Source organism: Exophiala aquamarina, assembly GCF_000709125.1.
Source record: "Exophiala aquamarina CBS 119918 chromosome Unknown aczIA-supercont1.19, whole genome shotgun sequence".
Classification (NCBI taxonomy): domain Eukaryota; kingdom Fungi; phylum Ascomycota; class Eurotiomycetes; order Chaetothyriales; family Herpotrichiellaceae; genus Exophiala; species Exophiala aquamarina.
In genome coordinates this window covers 79,922-97,697 of record NW_013550569.1, presented here as the reverse complement: position 1 = coordinate 97,697, position 17,776 = coordinate 79,922, and the positions used below count along the sequence as shown (strand labels likewise).

Here is a 17,776-nt window from a genome sequence, read left to right as displayed (position 1 = left end):
CATCCATGAGTAGGCGCAGATTGCACCCTCGTCGCACAGTCCAGCTCCACTCTTCGCCTTTGGATATCGATGAATCATTCCTTTCAACCTGTTATGGGCTCAAGGTCCCAGTTTCTTCCGAAGTGTTACAATTTTGGGCAGTCTGACAGCTTCTCAATTGCATCTCGTGAAGCTTCAGAGATGCCTTCACTCAAGATGTGGTCATGAGGCGTGGATAATACCGGTGCCGTACTAAATTCTTGCGCCATTTTCAATGTGTATGTCGTTCGCCCGTAGCAGTACGAAGACTTTTCAATGTTTTTCGCATCAAGAGTGACTTCTTCAGCAAGTCCGTCATCTGTTTATCGCAAGGAATGTTTCCGGAGAGAAGCTGCGCTACTGCGTGGCTAGTGGGTGGCTAGATATCTGGCATGTACTTAATAAGCAACCAAAAAAGCTACCGTCATTGGCTAGCCATATGGACTATCCAAACCACCATCAAAGACGAATCCAGTGAAACACCAGACGCTGCCTCATCCTCATCCATCGTCAAGTTCACATGCAGGAAATTGGCATGAGCCAAAGGCGCTGCCCAGAAATGCCACCTGACTTCTAAAGAGCTGCAACTTCGGTCCAGGGCTTCTTCGCCACCTCAAGCGCGTTCTGACCTGCCATCAAACCCCTACCAACCATGATCATCCTCATTGCCGATTCCGCGCTGTCTTGCAACAGCGTCTCTGCTCCAGCTATGGCAGCTTCGAGGGATGTTGGTCTTTGCATGATACTCGCGAATGCATCAATGCCGATCTCATAATTGACGTCCGCTTGTTGGCCTATAGTTCCTGCGAGAGCAATGACAGGTAAGCCACGCTTCTTTGCACGCATTGCTACTTCCGCAGGGATTTTCCCTTGAGGTGTTTGGTAATCCAAGCCACCTTCTGCAGTGAAGACCAGGTCACACAACTCAAAGTGTTTGTCGATCTGAAGGAATTTGGTGACGATATCGTATCTTGGATGCAACCGAGCTCCAACAAGCAGCAAACCCGCACCGAGGCCACCAGATGCTCCTGAGCCTGGTGCTTGTGTAATTTCATGTCCAAGAGCCTGACTGAAAGCCCTTGCGCAGTTATCCATTGCAGAAGATAATTGTTCGACGGCTTCTTGATCTGCTCCTTTCTGGGGCCCGAACACTCGAGCAACACCTTGCGGTCCGCAAAGAACATTGCTCCAATTACATGCAACATCAATATTGACCTCTTTCAAGCGTGGGTGGAGATTTGTGAGGTCCACCGAAGCAAGATTGCCCAAAGCCCGTCCTCCAGAAGCGACTGGGATCTCATGTCCTTGGTCGTCGAAAAACCTCACGCCCAACGCTTGGGCCATGCCAACACCTCCATCACAAGTACCGGAGTCGCCGCAGCCAAGGAATATATGCTCCGCCCCTGCTTCAAGCGCTGCAACAATTGTCTGGCCGACTCCAAAAGTGGTGGTTGTCGTAGGGTCACGATGACTGTGAGGTACCAATCGGAGGCCAGCTGCCGCTGCCATTTCAATGACTGCAGTCCTTGGCCGGGTGCCCCCCAGAAAACCAAAATAGGACTCGACAGGTTTTCCAATCGGCCCCATAACGGTAAGATATTTTAGATCGCCATTCATTGCAGCAACAAGAACTTTCACGAATCCTTCACCGCCATCCACAAAGGGTGCTTTTGTGATTTGGGCGTTCGGGACTACTCGCAGAATCCCGGCTTCAATACAATCCGCCGCAGTTTGAGGTTCAAGGCTTTCCTTGAAGCCTGATGGGCATATCAAAATGTTCATGGCGTTCAAGCGGCTCAAGGGCGATACGATTGGTAGGTATTTGATATTCATTTTGCTGAGTCGAAAAGAAAGTGACACTATTGTTTGAGATGGAAATGATGTGACCCAGAAAATGTAAGCGAATGTGGTTTTGTTGATGGAAGGTGGTCATTCAGAGGTAATGAAGAGGATCTCGTCTTGCTCTTTATGCATTTGAATGCGCATGCGATGGTTTGGTACCGTCCCCGAATCCGAAGGGGACCTCGTAGTCAGCATAGCCCGGACAGACTGACTCTGGATATAGAATGCTGCAGTGTCAATGTGAGTACGCCAAGTTCGAAGTACCTCGATCCCGCACAGTCACCCGCAGTGCCTCGTCAGAGTGCAAAACACGGCCATAGTTGGCAGGGTGGCTGAACAATGACGGATGATAGCTGATCAAGAATATGAGCCGCAAACCGACGATCGAAACTGACAAAATTCAGAAACAATGGGTGTTATCGGCTGTGCAGATGTGCTTGAGACTCGAGCGCCGATTGAGAGCCCAGGATGCAACATCTCGATAAAAAGATGTTATTGGTTCCTACGAAAATGCGTGCACATTCTGAATTCAACTTTGTGAACCAGCACACCTATTTTTGTGCTCTTGGTCACAATCCAAGACCCTGGCGTGAGCCTGTGTTGGATTGTTACACGAATCCGTGTGCGCCACCCTTGGTATGCTTGAAGAAGACTTGAGGGTCCTCCTGCGTCGAGGATAGATGTGAGCACGCGACAGTCAATATTCCGAAACCCTGAATTGCAGAAGAACATATCCACGCCAGACAAGGTGGCTGAGTAATCGACATTGGCTGGGTTACTCGTGGGCAGCCCAAAGTGGATATGACAAGAAGGGGCGAAAGCCTTGTCGATGGCGACTCTCCAACTTCATTCGCCTATGAAACCCCCTCTCCTCAACGATGATTGGCTGCATTCCAACGACGACTTGGCGATACTTATCTGAGTTCGAAGCTTGCAGCCTTGGGATTTTCTTGATTTTCTTTCTGAGTTACCACTCCAGCTGTTCTGTGGAGTTCCTGCCTTGTGGCTCATTTGAGACCTGGCATGAAACAATACCATTTTAGTGCCCACGAGAATAAATCTGCCTTGTTTGATGTCATGCTAGACATCATGTTTTGTTAATGCCCAAGTGGAGCCTGGCAATACTGTTCATCACTGCCTGATCAATATTCAGCGCGCTGTTACTCGAGGGTGATATAATGATTTGCACTTTGTCACTTAGGAATTATGGTAAGATTGTGATGCGTCCACGCCAACAACGGCTTTGTTATCAACCATGTCCCCTCTTGCCGCAACGTGTAACTCCTCGTGTCCATATCATATACACCGTACCGCAAGTCTGCCCTCCAAGGTCTCGCCCCGCCCAAGTCATTGTTATCTCCCCGATGTCGACACTTGCAGCAGTCTACACCTAAACAACATTATGGCGAATTATCAGATCGAGGACGATGCATCAGACACCGAGTCGTATTCGGTGAAATCAGATGAAAGTGACAGCATTTCGGCACTTGACAAGCTGCCAGTCCCTGAAACAGTCAGCAGCTTCATTCCAAGGGCTCTTGAAACTCAGCCGGCTCATTTCGACCCAGTGCAATCCCTTCGAAGAGGGAAGAGCAAGTTGAAAAGAAACGCAAGCCAGAAGTCTGCCGCTGATCCCACTCTTGTAAGTTTATACCATGATGCAAACCTTGACAAAACTTGATGATGTTCAGGTTACCTGGGATGGGCCGAAAGACCATTCGAATCCAAAAAATTGGCCAAAAAGCAAGAAATGGACTGCAACCTTGCTAGTATCGTGCTTTACGTTTATATCTCCAGTCGCATCGACAATGGTTGCGCCAGCGCTCGGCGACATCGCAGACGAATATCACATTACATCATCAATTGAGAAGATCTTGGTCATGTCTATATTCTTGCTCGCCTATGCCGGTCAGTGCGCCAAACTCCCTGCATTGGGTACTGTCTCGATTGATGCTCATTCTGTCGCAGTTGGTCCATTTCTATGGGGCCCACTCTCTGAGGTCTTTGGTCGTGTTCGTGTCCTGCAAGCCGCGAATATCATCTATCTTCTTTTCAACACGGTCTGTGGCTTCGCTCAGACTAAGCAACAAATGATGGCGTTCAGGTTCTTGAGCGGCATTGGAGGAAGTGCTCCGCAAGCTGTTAGTCAAAGCTGTCTCCACATCGCACCCGTTCACGTCGAGCTGATGCTGTCTTCTTAGATCGGTGGCGGCGTCCTCAGTGACTGCTTCAGAGCGGAAGACAGAGGCTCTGCTATCGCCGTCTACAGCTTGATGCCATTCATCGGCCCTGCGTTAGGTCCCGTTGGTGAGTATATATCGACAAACGAAATATGACGAAATGAATACTGACAATAACAGCTGGCGGATACATCACTCAATACACAACATGGCGGTGGGTGTTCTGGTCGACATCTATCTTCGACGCAGCGGTTCAAGTCCTTGCACTCGCTTTGCTCCCTGAAACTTATCCGGCAGCAATATTGCTCAAAAAGGCAAAGGAGCTACGGAAGCAAACGGGCAACCAGGAACTTCACACGGACCGCGAAGGACCAGACCACTCCATGGGGAAGATCATGACGAAGAGCCTTGCAAGGCCGTTCATCATGCTATGTACTCAGCCTGCGTTGCAGTTGATGTCGCTCTTTCGAGCCTATCTTTATGGTCTGATGTACCTCGTGTAAGTTCGCTTTCGTCACTCCCAATTTTACAACCACTGATAATCAATACAGGCTTGCAACATTTCCCACAGTGTTCCAACAATCCTACGACCAAAGCGTAAGCCAGGCGAGTTTGAACTACTTGTCACTCGGTGTCGGCTTTGTAGGCGGCCTTCAAGTGTCTGGTCGATTGCAGGACCGGACTTATGCCTATTGCAAGAGACACCAAATCGATCCATGCGCCTCGCTTTTCGCCAAAGCCAACTGGGTGCTACCACACCGCCGTGGCTTGCCACTACGTAATGATACCACCACTCTCCTACCTCAACAAGCCAATTTCGAGAAGTTCACTATCCCTCGCAAACCGGTCCCCATCCGCAGACGACCCAGCGCACGGCACGGCCTCCATGACGACGACCCTAACCAGGCGTTACCGGAGTATCGCCTGCCGCTCGCCCTCCCATTCTCCATACTGGTTCCAATCGGTCTTTTCATCTATGGCTGGTCGGCCCAAGCACAGGCGCACTGGTTCGTGCCGAACATGGGCGCGTGCATCTTCGCGTTCGGGCTTATCATTTGCTTCAATTGTGCTCAGGCATATGTTGTCGACACCTACAACACATATGCTGCTTCAGCAACCGGAGCTGCAGCTTTTGTCAGGACGATGGCGGGTTTCAGCTTCCCACTATTCGCTCCAAAAATGTACGATAGCCTCGGCGTGGGCTGGGGAAACAGTCTGCTTGCTTTCGTGAGCTTGGGATTAGGCATTGTAGCTCCGATCGCCATGTGGAGATGGGGGATTTGGCTGAGGAGTAAAAGTACATACTGTGTGGGATGAATCATGTAACGAGCGAGACGATGTATGGAGTTTGTAGGCGATTGTTTCTTTACAATCAACATTTGCCATTTTAGCCCCCATGCACTCTTTTCACTAGGCGCTGCATAGCATGGTATTAAGCCAGGAGATATCAACGCCATCAAATACGAAATCGAGATACCGAATCGAAATATAATCGAGGCTATCATTGTTGTAGGCCTATATCAGCATTGACGCTCCAACCTCTGCACTCACCTTCGGGGAAAGCATTGTAAGTGTTTGAGCCAGATAGTCCGAGTCAGTGGCTTGCCGACGTGATCGTCAACGGCATGACTAGGCCTGGTGAGAGGCGTCCTGTCCCCTTTATACTGTGCATAATGCTCTGGCAAAGTGATGAAAAGGACATGCTGCGCTGCGGCCAGCTGTCTGATCATGGGGCCTAACGACGAACGAAGACAGATGGGACACTTTTTACGCAAGTGCTTCCTGCGTGGAACTTGATTGTTACCCAGCCCTGCCCTCTAACTATAGTGAAGCGCCCTTTGTGCGCAAAGACAGCACACGCTGCATGAAATTCGCCAGTTTCGCCCCACTCCCTTCCTTCCTTGGACCTCCATGCTACAAAATAGTCTGGCCGCACTAGGACATAGCCTGACCCTCCCCCCCCCATGTCTCGGACTTTTGACCAGTCGAAGTACACATGCCCATAGTCTTGTCGATAGCCAATAGAGCAAGCTACAACAGGTATACTCAAGTCCTTCGAGATCTGTGCGACCGCGTCCTTCCACATCCGAACGCCTGTGCTTGTGAGTAGAGTAAGACGCCCTCTGCCACGTCAATCAATCGTCGACATCTGCGTTAAAGGAATGGCATGGTCCAGCCACACGTGCGGCACACATGCACCGGGATAGGTGGTCGCTTGATAGTATTCTGTGGATCTTTGTTCAATTTCGGCCTCTCATCTTGATTGGATTGAAAGACTGCGGCCGAGACATAGCGCTGCTTCATTTTGATACTGAGTCCGTTCTCGTCACGATGCATGCCGTCCAAAACCTCACGAAGATTTCCTTGGCGCTGCTGACCGGCGGATGTATTTGCGGGTATCTCGTTGGAAATTGCTATACGGGCATCGACAGTGGGTTCAAGCATCCCCATGATATGCCAGAGACTTCCATCATGACGCATGCCGTCGTTCCCCCTGGGGAAAGGTGATGTTAGCGCTTGCTGGCCACTGATGACGCAGTCTGTCGAAAAATTGCAGGTAGTCAGGGGTAACGTACATGGTAACCACATGTTAACCGACAGGTTGGCGCTCAGTATTGTCGTTTTCAACAGCTCCTTTCCCGCGGGACCTTTCATACAGCCATTAGCCATCAATGCAAAGGTGGCCGTCGTACTTGGAGGGGAATGCGCTACCTCTGTCAACAATTGCAACCTTCTAAGCTAAGCCGTGTGCATCCTGGATGCAGGTATGGGAGCCTAAGCCATGGTTCGGTGGGTGTCGGTGTACGGCACCCCCCCAAGCAGAACCTAATACAATCAGCGCGTGTGATTTGGGGGACAGAGATTGCCGGACACATCACCTTCCGCGTACTTTTCGGCCGCAAACTCGTTCACCATCCACGTTGAAATTCCCTAGATCTTACCACCAGTGGAATCATCTCCGATGCATTCACTGATTCTGTTGACGTAGCCTGCTTCGGAAGGTGAGGAGCTCTCGGCTCCCGGGGAGGGTAAGATGATAGTAAGCCACTGGTGCCAGGCTTTGACCATTCGGATGCACATGATTCATGAATAGGAGGGATGTTCCTTCTCCGGGGTCATCACCTAGTGCAAAATGCCCATCCGGCTCTTGATTAAATGTGACATGTCTGCATCGAAGAGCACGTTGATAGCGGCAACAGGACTGGGATGACGGATCATCGCTAGCTGCAATTGCTCTGCAATTCGACTGCAAGTTCCATCCGCCCCAAAAAGGTATTTTGACCGAACATTGAGTGTTCGGCTTGTAAGCTAATCGAGAAGAGTGCTGGTGACCCCGTCGCCATCTCCATGTTGAGCAAATGATACAAACTTGGTATCCCACCTGCATTTAAACCGTTCAAGGTGGCGTACCTCATGAATATCGGCTCAAGAAGTGTCTGTGGGAGGTCCAGGGCCTCTGAAGGGCTGGCTTGATAGTAGTCACCCTAGGGATCATTCGGTGAGCACACCCTCTGAAGCGCAAACCATCTCATAGTAGCCAGTGCTCCAACTCACTCTGCGTTCAGGATGATTTCCGATGAGTAGATCCTTGGGTATTCTTTTCCTGCCATGGTGTTGCACCAACGGGCGTGTAACATCGAGTGACCTGATGTTCCCACTTCATAGCATTCTTTATCAACGCCGATGTCTCGAAGACAGTCTACCACACTTGTCTCAATATTCCATCCCACTAGATGAGCTTCTCTAGGCGGAGCTGCCCTGTGTCATTACCTAGTGCCGCCATGTTGGTGATGTGTGCGCGGGGAGTGTCTGCAGTGCCGGAGTTTTGGGTCGCAATCATGCCTTTCAAACCTGGACAAGACCGGTTTCAGCGATAGTCCGGATTTCCATTCCAGGTGGTGCTTCACATACCATATGAAGCTATGAAACGTGCTAGCAACGCTCCAGCCGGGCGAGTACCAGCAGTCAGATAGTCCGTTGAGATGTCTGTAGTTGAGTTGCTTGCTTCCATCGCAATGACGTCGGCATTGGTGAGACTAGGGTTTGAGCCATTGTTTGGAAGTGATTTCGCTGGAATGGCGGACTGCGTGTTCAAAAATGGACGAGATCTTACAGAAGGCTATTTTGCACGCGTACCATGGATCAATAGATCATATAGTGTAGATACGAGAACCACGTAGCTGTCAGGGTTCACTTCGCGTCACAAGGTCGTATCCTCTCGTGTGGCTGTCGAGCTCAAGTAAAGTCAGGGATCGAACCATAACTCCCCATGGTTCTGAGCCTTGCTGGACCGTAAGGTTTCGTTTTCAATACAAGCCGCCTGGTATCCGGAGTGGGGAATGAAGTCCAGATTACAATCATGGATCAAAACGAATTTTTGCCATCGGATAAGGGGCCTAGTCCGTGAAGAGAAGGCAGGAACCCCACAGCGTTCAACCAATCTGAAGGTACTTCACGGAGTATGGGTCACTACTGGGCCCGCAGTTGATCATGGGGAAGAAAGCCCAATGTGGAGAAGCACAAAGCTCCTCGATTACATCGCGGGTCATGCACTCGGGGAGATGAGCTGCAGATAAAACACTGAACGTCTTTATGAGTGTCTTCCATTGACCATGCGTCGTGCTGTGCTGCAGACATGCCTGGTAGAAGCCAGAGGCTACAAGACCTTGCGCACAGCTACAGACTAGAGAGATAGTCGACCCTGCCATAGTGGAAAATGGCTTCACGCTCAATTGACGTTGCTCGAAACACGCGCCAGAAGTTGTGCAACTTGTGCTCTGTGGAGAGACAAGAGCCGTTGACCTCCAGAGATAACGGTGCGTGCAGCCACCGAGGACGGACCGGCGTCATCACCAACATATAATCCACACTATAGTACTAATGTTGCGTAGTAGATGGCGTAGGGCCCATGAGGAACTTCAATTGACAGTCATTGCAAGTCGTGGAAAGACTTAGATGCCATTATTGACGAGTGTCGCTTGTCGTGTGGTTTCAACTTCGTTTGTGAAGTCAGAAATGCTTCCTCGACACCCAAGAGTAGATAGATGTTCAGCATGCCAGTGAGCGATTTGATAGTTCCTGTCTCTAACTGGACCGTGGATTTCGCACGCATTCGCACTCTTCTTTGCCCAAGGTTGTGAAGCCATCTGTCTGTCGCAAGTGCAGCAAAATCGGCTGTAAAGAGAGAAAGGGTGTCCACAGTCGTATTAACGATGCCGCAAGTGTTTCGAGGTGGGCAACCCGCTACCGGCACGTAAACGCTCATAACGCAGGACTTGCAAGATTGAGGGACTGTTGCCGCTCGTTTCCCGAGAAGTGTGATTACCTATCAAGTCCATAATCACATTTTGGAGCCGAGACACACTGCCATCGCGCATATGCCGGGAAAATTGTGAACGCAGGTGATGCCATAGCAACACGGGAGGTGTCTGCATTACTACGGCTCGATGGCAATCAAGAATATAAAGCGACTCCAAGTACTTTCGCACAGTCAGAGGCCAGTTATTATGGCAAGGCTGAAGTGCACTTACCTGTCGACGCCACCATCGCTTGCACTATCAGAGTTCGAGGGTTTGCAGACATCACTGAATTCTTGAACAGCTTAGTGTAGTCAGATGAGCCTCTTTCCACACAAGCACAAATAAAAAGCATGTCAGTGCTCACCTGGACGAGGTCACCTTGCAGTACCTCTACAGCCTCAAAAATCCTTCTTTCGCGGCTACAGAGACCGTACAAACATAACAAAGTAAACTCAATTGGCGTAGCCAGACCACAGGAATCAGGACTCTCAAGGACTCACAGTTTGGACCCTTGCAAAGGTAGATAATTCGGCCCCGATCCCCTTGTTCTTGGCCATTTCCACATTCGAACTGTCCAACATTAGTCCACAACTTGACAGAGGCAACATGCTAGTATGTAGCGACGCCAGAAATAGCCTCCGTGAATCGTTGTAAGTCTCGCATCCTCAGCACTTCCTGGTACTGTACAGAAAATTCCGCCTGTCGCTGCCATTGCTAAATTGTACTCGATGGTCGGTCTTGCTTCGGGCTCGCTATGCCGAAATATTGAGAAGACTCGTAGGACATGGGTGCGAAAGGTGTGCAAAAACACTTTGAAAATCTCACGATGAGGATCCCCGAGTGTCGGCTTGGCACAGTATGGTATAGTTGTCGACTCATCTGACAACGGCGAATGTGCACGAGATCTGAGAGCGAGGTCTGCGAGCGAGATATTCCTGCATGATACTCGTGTCACGCCGTGTTGACGAAGAGTTTGTATTCTACAAGTCCGATCTTAGTGCTTAATTGACGCCAGCATCCCAGAAGAGATCGATGTCATCGAACCAAAAAGAAGTGCTCTGCTGGGATCATCGAACATTAGTCAAAGCTTACGGATGCCTACGAAAACACTCCTACCTCTATAGATATCTGCCATATGTCGCTCGTATTGTCCCCATCAGTAGTGGGGAAGAATGACTTTGATCAGTAACTACGTTGGTAAAGGATGCGCAACTGCTGCAATAGCGTTGACATGAGGCATGGCTGCATAGTCTCCTGTCAGTGCCATCACTGAGACGTCCTCGCTGGCTCTGAATGGCCTCAGCTAGGCCGGCGGATTCAAACTATCCAAGGTGTCCGTTTGTGCCACTGCAATTATGCACTGGCAAAGATCATTGCCAGGATCAGTAAAAAAATCATCTAGGTCTGTTGTCGAAGAGTCATGGTGGAAGGATACCGCTATCGGCGGATTTGAGATCAAATTGTGTATGTCGGGAACTGGGTGCCTCGGCATAGCAAAGTGACAGACTGAAGTAGACAGACGAAGTAGACAGCGCACTCCGACGGGACCCGCAGGACTCATCACCATCACACTTAATTCTCTTCTGGGGGCACGCGTCACAAGCGACAGGCACACGCTTTCAGGCTGTAACCTCCGCAACAGTATTTGGCTCACCATGATAAGTCGATCAAATTGTCTGGCATTTCTTAACATGCGGGACCTGCACGTCTTTGTGCTGAAAGCCTCGAAGCCAATTCGGACAAGCAAAGGGTGTTTCGTTTGTTTCTGAGAATCACTGTGACTTAGCAGATATACTCGTTGGCACAAGGCCCTATTCATCGTACAGATGCGACGATGCCGTGCCAGATGCTCTGGCCTTGCAAGTCTGCGGAAAAAAATGTCGCACTAAGCTATTTGTATCAGCTTCTCTCGCGACTATCTTTCATGATGCTTGCATGGATGTAGAGAATGAGCGTACCTTCTTTTCTAGCCGATTGTCTGCAGGAGTAGCTACTGCCGGTTAGCCAAGGCCCATACTTGGGACGTGCTGCTACCAAGACTGAGCTAGCGCGTACTAATTCTTTAAGCCAGCGACGCGCTAGCGAACTCTAATAGGTACTAAAATCTATAGTGCTAGCAGTGTACGGCTAATATCGATCTATAAGAGCACGGCTATATTAGTATTTAGACCACTTTGAAATTATAGGAATACTTCGAAATCATGGAAAAGGGACTTCTAGAGATTAGATCCCTACTTATGTAGTTCATGAATAAACTAGAATGGAGACTATAGAATGGAGAGATGTGGAGATCTTATCATCTTTATTATTCCGAAGGGACTCGCCTAAATTGCCTTTTCAAAATAGCCACTAGGACCCTATCTAGGACCGTTTCCGCCTTAGAATGTAGCCATATGGACATGCCTTGTGCCAATGAGCACTTACTCGTTCAATACACATACCGAAAATGCGAGACGTACGGCTGCCTGTGTAGTTTGTCGCTCATAGTAGCGTTGATCCATCGATAGTAACGGAGGATACTAGACATTCGCATCCTGTTGGATCTGCACCGCGACAATGCGTCAACCCTGCTTACCAAGTTCGCGAGACGGCTAGTCTCACCCGCTTCAAAGCTGCCCTCCTCCACGGTGAAGGGTTGCAAGATAGGCTCTTCCAAACATCCATACCTCCATCTGAACATGGTGATACGCCCATGGCAAAGATAGTAAGAGATCACCATTCCTACAGTGCTTCACCTGACTTACAAACTAAGCAGGAAACTGAGGTGCCCTATAGGTACCCAATGGTACTTTTGGATAACGTGCCAGGCATTCCATCTGCAGAGTCATTATCACAACTTCAGTCGTCATTTTTTGCCTCTGTTCAAAAAGCACATCTTTCTCGATACTATCACATTTGGCGATTCTCTCACTCATCCACCGCATTTGCAGCTTGCTCTGGCTTGCATTGCCTCATCGCTGGCGTCGACAGCAGGCACCCTGCTAGTTGATCATGATGAGACGGGTTCGCCCGTTCCCCTATCCTCGCGGCTTTTCATCACTGGTGCAAATTCTATCATCGACCAAATTAGAGATTGACAGACGAGAGTGTCGCTCGTTTCTGTCAGTCATAGCAGAGAGTGCCATGCTTTCAAGTTTCGACGTCCCAAAGACCCTGCTCTATGACATCGGTCTTAGTAATAGAGGCTGATATCTGGAAATCGGCAGGGCTCTCTGTTGTTCCCCGAGGAACCCGATCCTGGTAGCGAACTAGCAGTGAAAATATGCTACGATGGTCAGTCCTTTTTCTGCTAAACTATGTGGCTGGCTGTCCACTCGTTGGCAGCCGGTTTCACATGCTCATCATAAGGCTGCGACATTGATTACAGGGATACGTTTTGGGGGAATTTAATACTCAACGCCGACCTCTGCGCCTTGCAAAATCCAGCCTGGTCTCGCCGTATCGTGGGTTGCATATCTAACGGACATATTAAGGTGGGGGACAAGGTCTTTTGTAGACCGTTGGTTCTCGGGTACGATTTAAAATGAGACGTGTTGGTATGAAGTTTTGAACTAGACGTTAATAGGTATAAAACTAGGAGAGCTCATAAGGGTTGATAACCTACTACGCATTTTCTATAGCATAGGGCGGGTTATTTGAAGAGTGCCCGACTTGCTAATCTACTCTATAGTATCAAACAGGAACTCGAAGAAATGTGAAGTCATCTGCGGAGTCCGATTATATAAATATTGGATATTAAAGGCCTTACGTTTTTCCACGCTATAAGCTTGTACTAAACAAGCTACGCAACAACTTCTAAGTATACTCTAGTCCTACACCTGAAAGAGTCGGACACGTCTCAAGAGTTTATGTGTGTTTCAGACCTTTTCCTTAGGCGACAGACGACTGGCGGAGAGAGAGCGTGTATGCAAAAAGGTAGGATGAAGCAAAGGAAGACACAGATATCTGTTGTTCATGGTTGAATATATTTTGTCATCTGAGTACCTGAGGTAGACGCCCGGGCTGGGAATCCATCTTCTCGAAACGCAGTGACCAACCGGGTTAAGGACCGTGTGCTGTAAACCAAGATGCATGCATGCTCGTAGCAAACACTACATGCAGGGCATCTGTCCTTCCCGAAATTCGCTTCGTTCATTCCATTGTGGGTAAAACGCTCTGATGAACAACGAACCGCACGGCGTGAACAGAGCGAACCCTAACCGCAACGCTTGATCACTTCCCAACCCAACCCTTGCCATGCATGACACGTAATAGCTCGTTCCATCATAATGCTCTGCAGCCACACGAGGGCTGTACCTGTACATGTCGTGAACCCGGCACCTTGGAAGCGAGCTTGAACACGACATGCTGGTGCGTACAACACAACATTCACAAGATCCCACCATTCCTTAGGTAGACTAAGCACACATTACAGTTCCCTATAATCCGCCTGTCTCGCCCTGCGGTTTCGATTGACATGACGATGTGGGTTGACCGGCTGGCGCATGTAAGCGTTGTCCTCCTCGTTCCCGACGTGTCGCTGCTGGTTAGCAAACTTGTTCTCAGCTGGTCCTGTCGGTGGATAGAAGTTCTGGTTCTGATTCTGATTCTGCAAGGCTTTTGGCCCAGTCGGTACACCCGGCATGCTGGCAGGCTGGGCTGGTGGTGGTTTGTTGAATTGATGATTGTTATTTTGATTGTGGTTGAACTTCTGGTTCCGATATGGTGGTCGACTATTGTTACTGAACCCGTTCTGTCGCGGGCCGCTCGGAGCTTGGTTCATGTTGTTCCAGTTCTGAATTGGATTGCCAAAAGCTTTAGGACCGTTGTTCGGAAACATGCCATCCATTCCGTTCATACCGTTGGCCGTGTTCATGTTGAAATTGTTGGGTTGCATCCAGTTCATGGGGTTCATTCCGTTGATCCCGTTGATGCCATTCATCTGATTCATCCCCATCCCTATCCCCATCCCCATCCCCATATTCATAGCCATAGGATTCATCATGAACGGATTGAAATTGGGCATCACAGGGAAATTCATGCCTTGCATCATCTGTGACATATCAGGGGGCATCATGTTCTCGGGTAGTGTACTATTATTACTTTCGTCTTTTTCATTGTTCGAAGGATCGTCGTTTGATGAATGTTGCTTGCTTGTAGCGGGGTCTGGTTTTGAGGTTGATGATGATACCGCTTCTCCTGATCTTTGGCGTTTCATTGCCGGAGCGGCGAGACTATCAGAAACGGTTGATCCGTCAACCTCACTTGCATTCCTTTTCTTGGATTGCGATTGTCCACTGCTTGATTGTGGCGAGTTGGTCCCATCTTGTGAAGCAGGTCTAGATTTCTTGGGCGATTCTTCCACCTTTGGTGAAACGGCAGCAACCGTTGGGCTTCTAGATCTGGGCTTTTCATTTGCTTTTTCTGCCTGGTACTCCTTGATCTTGGTTTTTGTCTCTTCATCAGGCTCAAGGCGCTCGAGGCTGATATTCTCAGTCTCACAACCCGGGCAGGTGAGATCATTCTCGAGTAAAGCATTTTCAATACAATCATGGCAGTAAGTCTTCCCACAACAGGGTGTCTTCATTGGATCTACAAACAAGCGCTTGTCGATCGAGCATTCCAGGCCTCGATCTTGTAGCTCCTTGTTACCAACTTGTACTTTCTTTTGAGCAGCCTCCGAAGCCTTGACTTGCTCTAGATGTTTTCTCCAAGCCTTTTCGTCCGCTTGAGCAAAGACATAATCTCCTTCGGCGTTGACCATAAGATTCTGTCGCTGAGCATCATCTAGTTTATCAATGTCTGATTGATCGATCTTCTTCAGCATGGAACGAGGGATACCAGTAGTCCTCTTGATGCGATTCTTGTTGTCATAATTAGCATCGTCATTGGTTGGGCAGGCTTGGATCCAATGGCCTTGATACCGTCAGTAGGGTCCGACCACATTCGGGGACTCGTGATGACATACCTTTCTTTCCACAACGATAGCAGATATATCCGTGCGGTGGCTCACCTTCGGGAATATTTGCCTTTTTGTTGAATGGTTTGCCGGAAACGGGTACACGGGTTTCGTGGGACATTTCTTCCTGTTTCTGTTGCCACTGGGCGTCGGTGAACTTCAGCATGGCCTGCAGTTTCTCTTGCTCTGTCATCGAACTATTCATCTCTACCGTCTTTAGAGTTTTTGCAGTAGCACTGTGAGTATGCTTCGCACTCGCTGGAGGTTTTCCAGAGACATAGCGAGCAGCCCGGCCTTTACCGGGGGCAGAAGCAGGAAGTCGTCGGGCGAGGACGGTGGAATCTTTGGGAATGATCTCGGTGTCATCGGTGTACTCTATAGGGTTCGGTGAGCAAGCAGCCGCAGACGACCAAAACAGACGGGCTTCTACATACCTTCATTACTGTTCTCTTTGTAGATCTTGAGGTCAAAGTCGGTCCCATCTCCTAGTCGAGAAATAGTGATGATCTCACGTTTGAGGTTCCAAACATCCGTGTGAGGACCATCGATGGTTACACGCTGAGGCTCTTTCTGCGACTTGAACTTGAAATATACATAGGATGCCATTATGGCGCAGAATGAGAGATGAGAGTGAGGATCCCAGTGTTGACAATCTGTTGAAGGGGATCGAGGTTCGATGGTTAATCTCTCGGGCGACAGGAAGATCAACAAAGTGTAAGTGTAAGTGTGAGGAGGAAAAGTAAGGGAGATGTGTATTGAGAAGAGTTAACAAGTAATAGACCAATGCCAATGCTGAAGAGACCAAAACCGAGTCAGAGTCGGATGATGCTTTACATTCACCAGCTGTGCCGCGTGCCTGCAAAGTGCGCAAGGCTAATATGCCGGCCAAACCCCCAGAATGAGTCAATGAGATGCCAGTGTGCCAGTGATGCCACTAAGTCCTTGCGAGTTGAATCCACTCTTCACAACTGGGATCCCCTGCCACTTCAACACAAACGAAGATAACGGACAGTTGATGGAGGTCACGAAATGGAAACAGCACGTAAAGTTCCAGAACCAAGCCCGAAACCGATAACGATCCACTATCCGCTTGCAGTTGAGGCACACGAGTAGGACAAGAACAATGGAGAGTAATCAATTCAATTGAGGAGAGGTCGATGTTGTTGCTTCGAGGAGGAAGAGAAAGCTCGTCTGAAGAGCGGAAGGCTGAATGTGAGAGGATGATGAAGTGAAGTCAAAGATTTGGATGAGGACGAGATAAGAGTGAGGAAGAGAAGATGGAGAGGAGAGAGAAGAGGGAAGGCGAGGGAATGAGAGAGAGGAGCGGTACAAGGCAACCGCAGCCGCAGCCGCAGCCGCAAGCCGGAACAAGGCGGCACTTTTCAGCGAATTAAGGCACTTGACTTTATAGAGAAGTTGCGAGCACGTGATGTTGTCATATGTTGGCGGACAGCCAAAGGTGTAGTACGAGTACTGTTCAGACTCTGCACGGAAATGAGATGCTCGGTACTAGTTAATTTGCACTACTCATTGGCTATTAAGCATGGAGCTGATGCACGTGCTGTTGAGGGCGTGTCCTGCCCACTACTGTGTGCTTGAAATGTTTGCAATTGCTCGCACATCACCTTTTGCCTGGACTTCCTGTCAAAACGTCGTGCTCAAGGCATAGTTCGTACTTGAATTCACTGAACCCTGGTAACGAATTTGGGGATTTCTTTAACTTGGCTCAGACCTCATAGATATCCCCCTGGCCGCTCTCGGAATCGTGGCGAGAATTTCCACCGACTTCTTTCTGACAGTAATACGGCCACGTCTGCGCAAGATGCCATCCGTCGAGATTGGCAAACGACGTGTGATCAAGGTGATGAGATGCTGCCTTCGATGGTTCCCGCAATGCATCCGCCGAAAATCTGATACCTGGGGCCCTACTCACTGGTAGAGGTACTCCCTCAACCCGTCGAGGCTGGTGTTTGAAGCAACCGTCTCATTTAGTACTGCTAATCGTCTTCATTCAATCCCATGCTCTTTCTTCACGCGTTCTAGATTTTCTTGTCTTGCAGCAATGTCCTCTCGGGCCTCAACCTTCATCTTCTCTGGCTGGTGATATAGGACCACGAGATAACGGTTCATGAAGTTGAACCCGTTCAGTTTGTCGCAGGCTTGCTTTGCGTCCAGGACATCTTCGTAGACGACGAAAGCCGTACCTTTTGTAGTGTTGGATGTGCCGGCACGAATCTGACGAATAGGTCCGAATTTGCCAAAAAGGTCGAAGAGTGCAGGCGTGTCAATGTTGTAGGCGAGATTCTTGACAAAGAGAATGCGATTCGCTTCCGGCGCCAATTTATTGCTTCGGGACATCTTCTGGTCTTTTGCCGTTACCAACGATGGTGGGTTGAGGGGAGGGGATGGTGGAAGTGAATAGCAGATCAAAGGTTCGGGGTTTTGTCTGCGGCGAGGTTGGAAACTGGGCAATACGGATGATACGGCGTAGGCGTAAC

The 17,776-nt window shown here is 49.3% G+C and overlaps 5 protein-coding genes across 5 annotated transcripts; 1 reads left to right on the top strand and 4 right to left on the bottom strand.

Annotated features, from left to right (window-relative positions):
* Nucleotides 1-591: 591 nt before the first annotated feature.
* On the bottom strand, nt 592-1,851 carry A1O9_11718 (glycerate kinase; the record flags this gene model as incomplete). The annotated part of the gene is made up of 1 exon (XM_013399228.1): nt 592-1,851. One exon carries the CDS (start codon nt 1,849-1,851, stop codon nt 592-594), a length of 1,260 nt encoding a protein of 419 aa, XP_013254682.1.
* Nucleotides 1,852-3,262: 1,411 nt separating this feature from the next.
* Nucleotides 3,263-5,357, top strand: A1O9_11717 (uncharacterized protein; the record flags this gene model as incomplete). The annotated part of the gene is made up of 7 exons (XM_013399227.1): nt 3,263-3,502; nt 3,552-3,768; nt 3,829-4,001; nt 4,062-4,167; nt 4,221-4,539; nt 4,592-4,787; nt 4,947-5,357. The coding sequence occupies 7 exons, from the start codon at nt 3,263-3,265 to the stop codon at nt 5,355-5,357; spliced, it is 1,662 nt and encodes a 553-aa protein (XP_013254681.1).
* An 837-nt stretch (nt 5,358-6,194) lies between these two features.
* Nucleotides 6,195-6,710, bottom strand: A1O9_11716 (uncharacterized protein; the record flags this gene model as incomplete). The annotated part of the gene is made up of 2 exons (XM_013399226.1): nt 6,195-6,580; nt 6,617-6,710. 2 exons carry the CDS (start codon nt 6,708-6,710, stop codon nt 6,195-6,197), a joined length of 480 nt encoding a protein of 159 aa, XP_013254680.1.
* A 7,038-nt stretch (nt 6,711-13,748) lies between these two features.
* A1O9_11715 (uncharacterized protein) lies at nt 13,749-15,884 on the bottom strand (the record flags this gene model as incomplete). The annotated part of the gene is made up of 3 exons (XM_013399225.1): nt 13,749-15,235; nt 15,288-15,653; nt 15,713-15,884. 3 exons carry the CDS (start codon nt 15,882-15,884, stop codon nt 13,749-13,751), a joined length of 2,025 nt encoding a protein of 674 aa, XP_013254679.1.
* A 1,401-nt stretch (nt 15,885-17,285) lies between these two features.
* On the bottom strand, nt 17,286-17,636 carry A1O9_11714 (uncharacterized protein; the record flags this gene model as incomplete). The annotated part of the gene is made up of 1 exon (XM_013399224.1): nt 17,286-17,636. One exon carries the CDS (start codon nt 17,634-17,636, stop codon nt 17,286-17,288), a length of 351 nt encoding a protein of 116 aa, XP_013254678.1.
* Between the last annotated feature and the right edge of the window lie 140 nt (nt 17,637-17,776).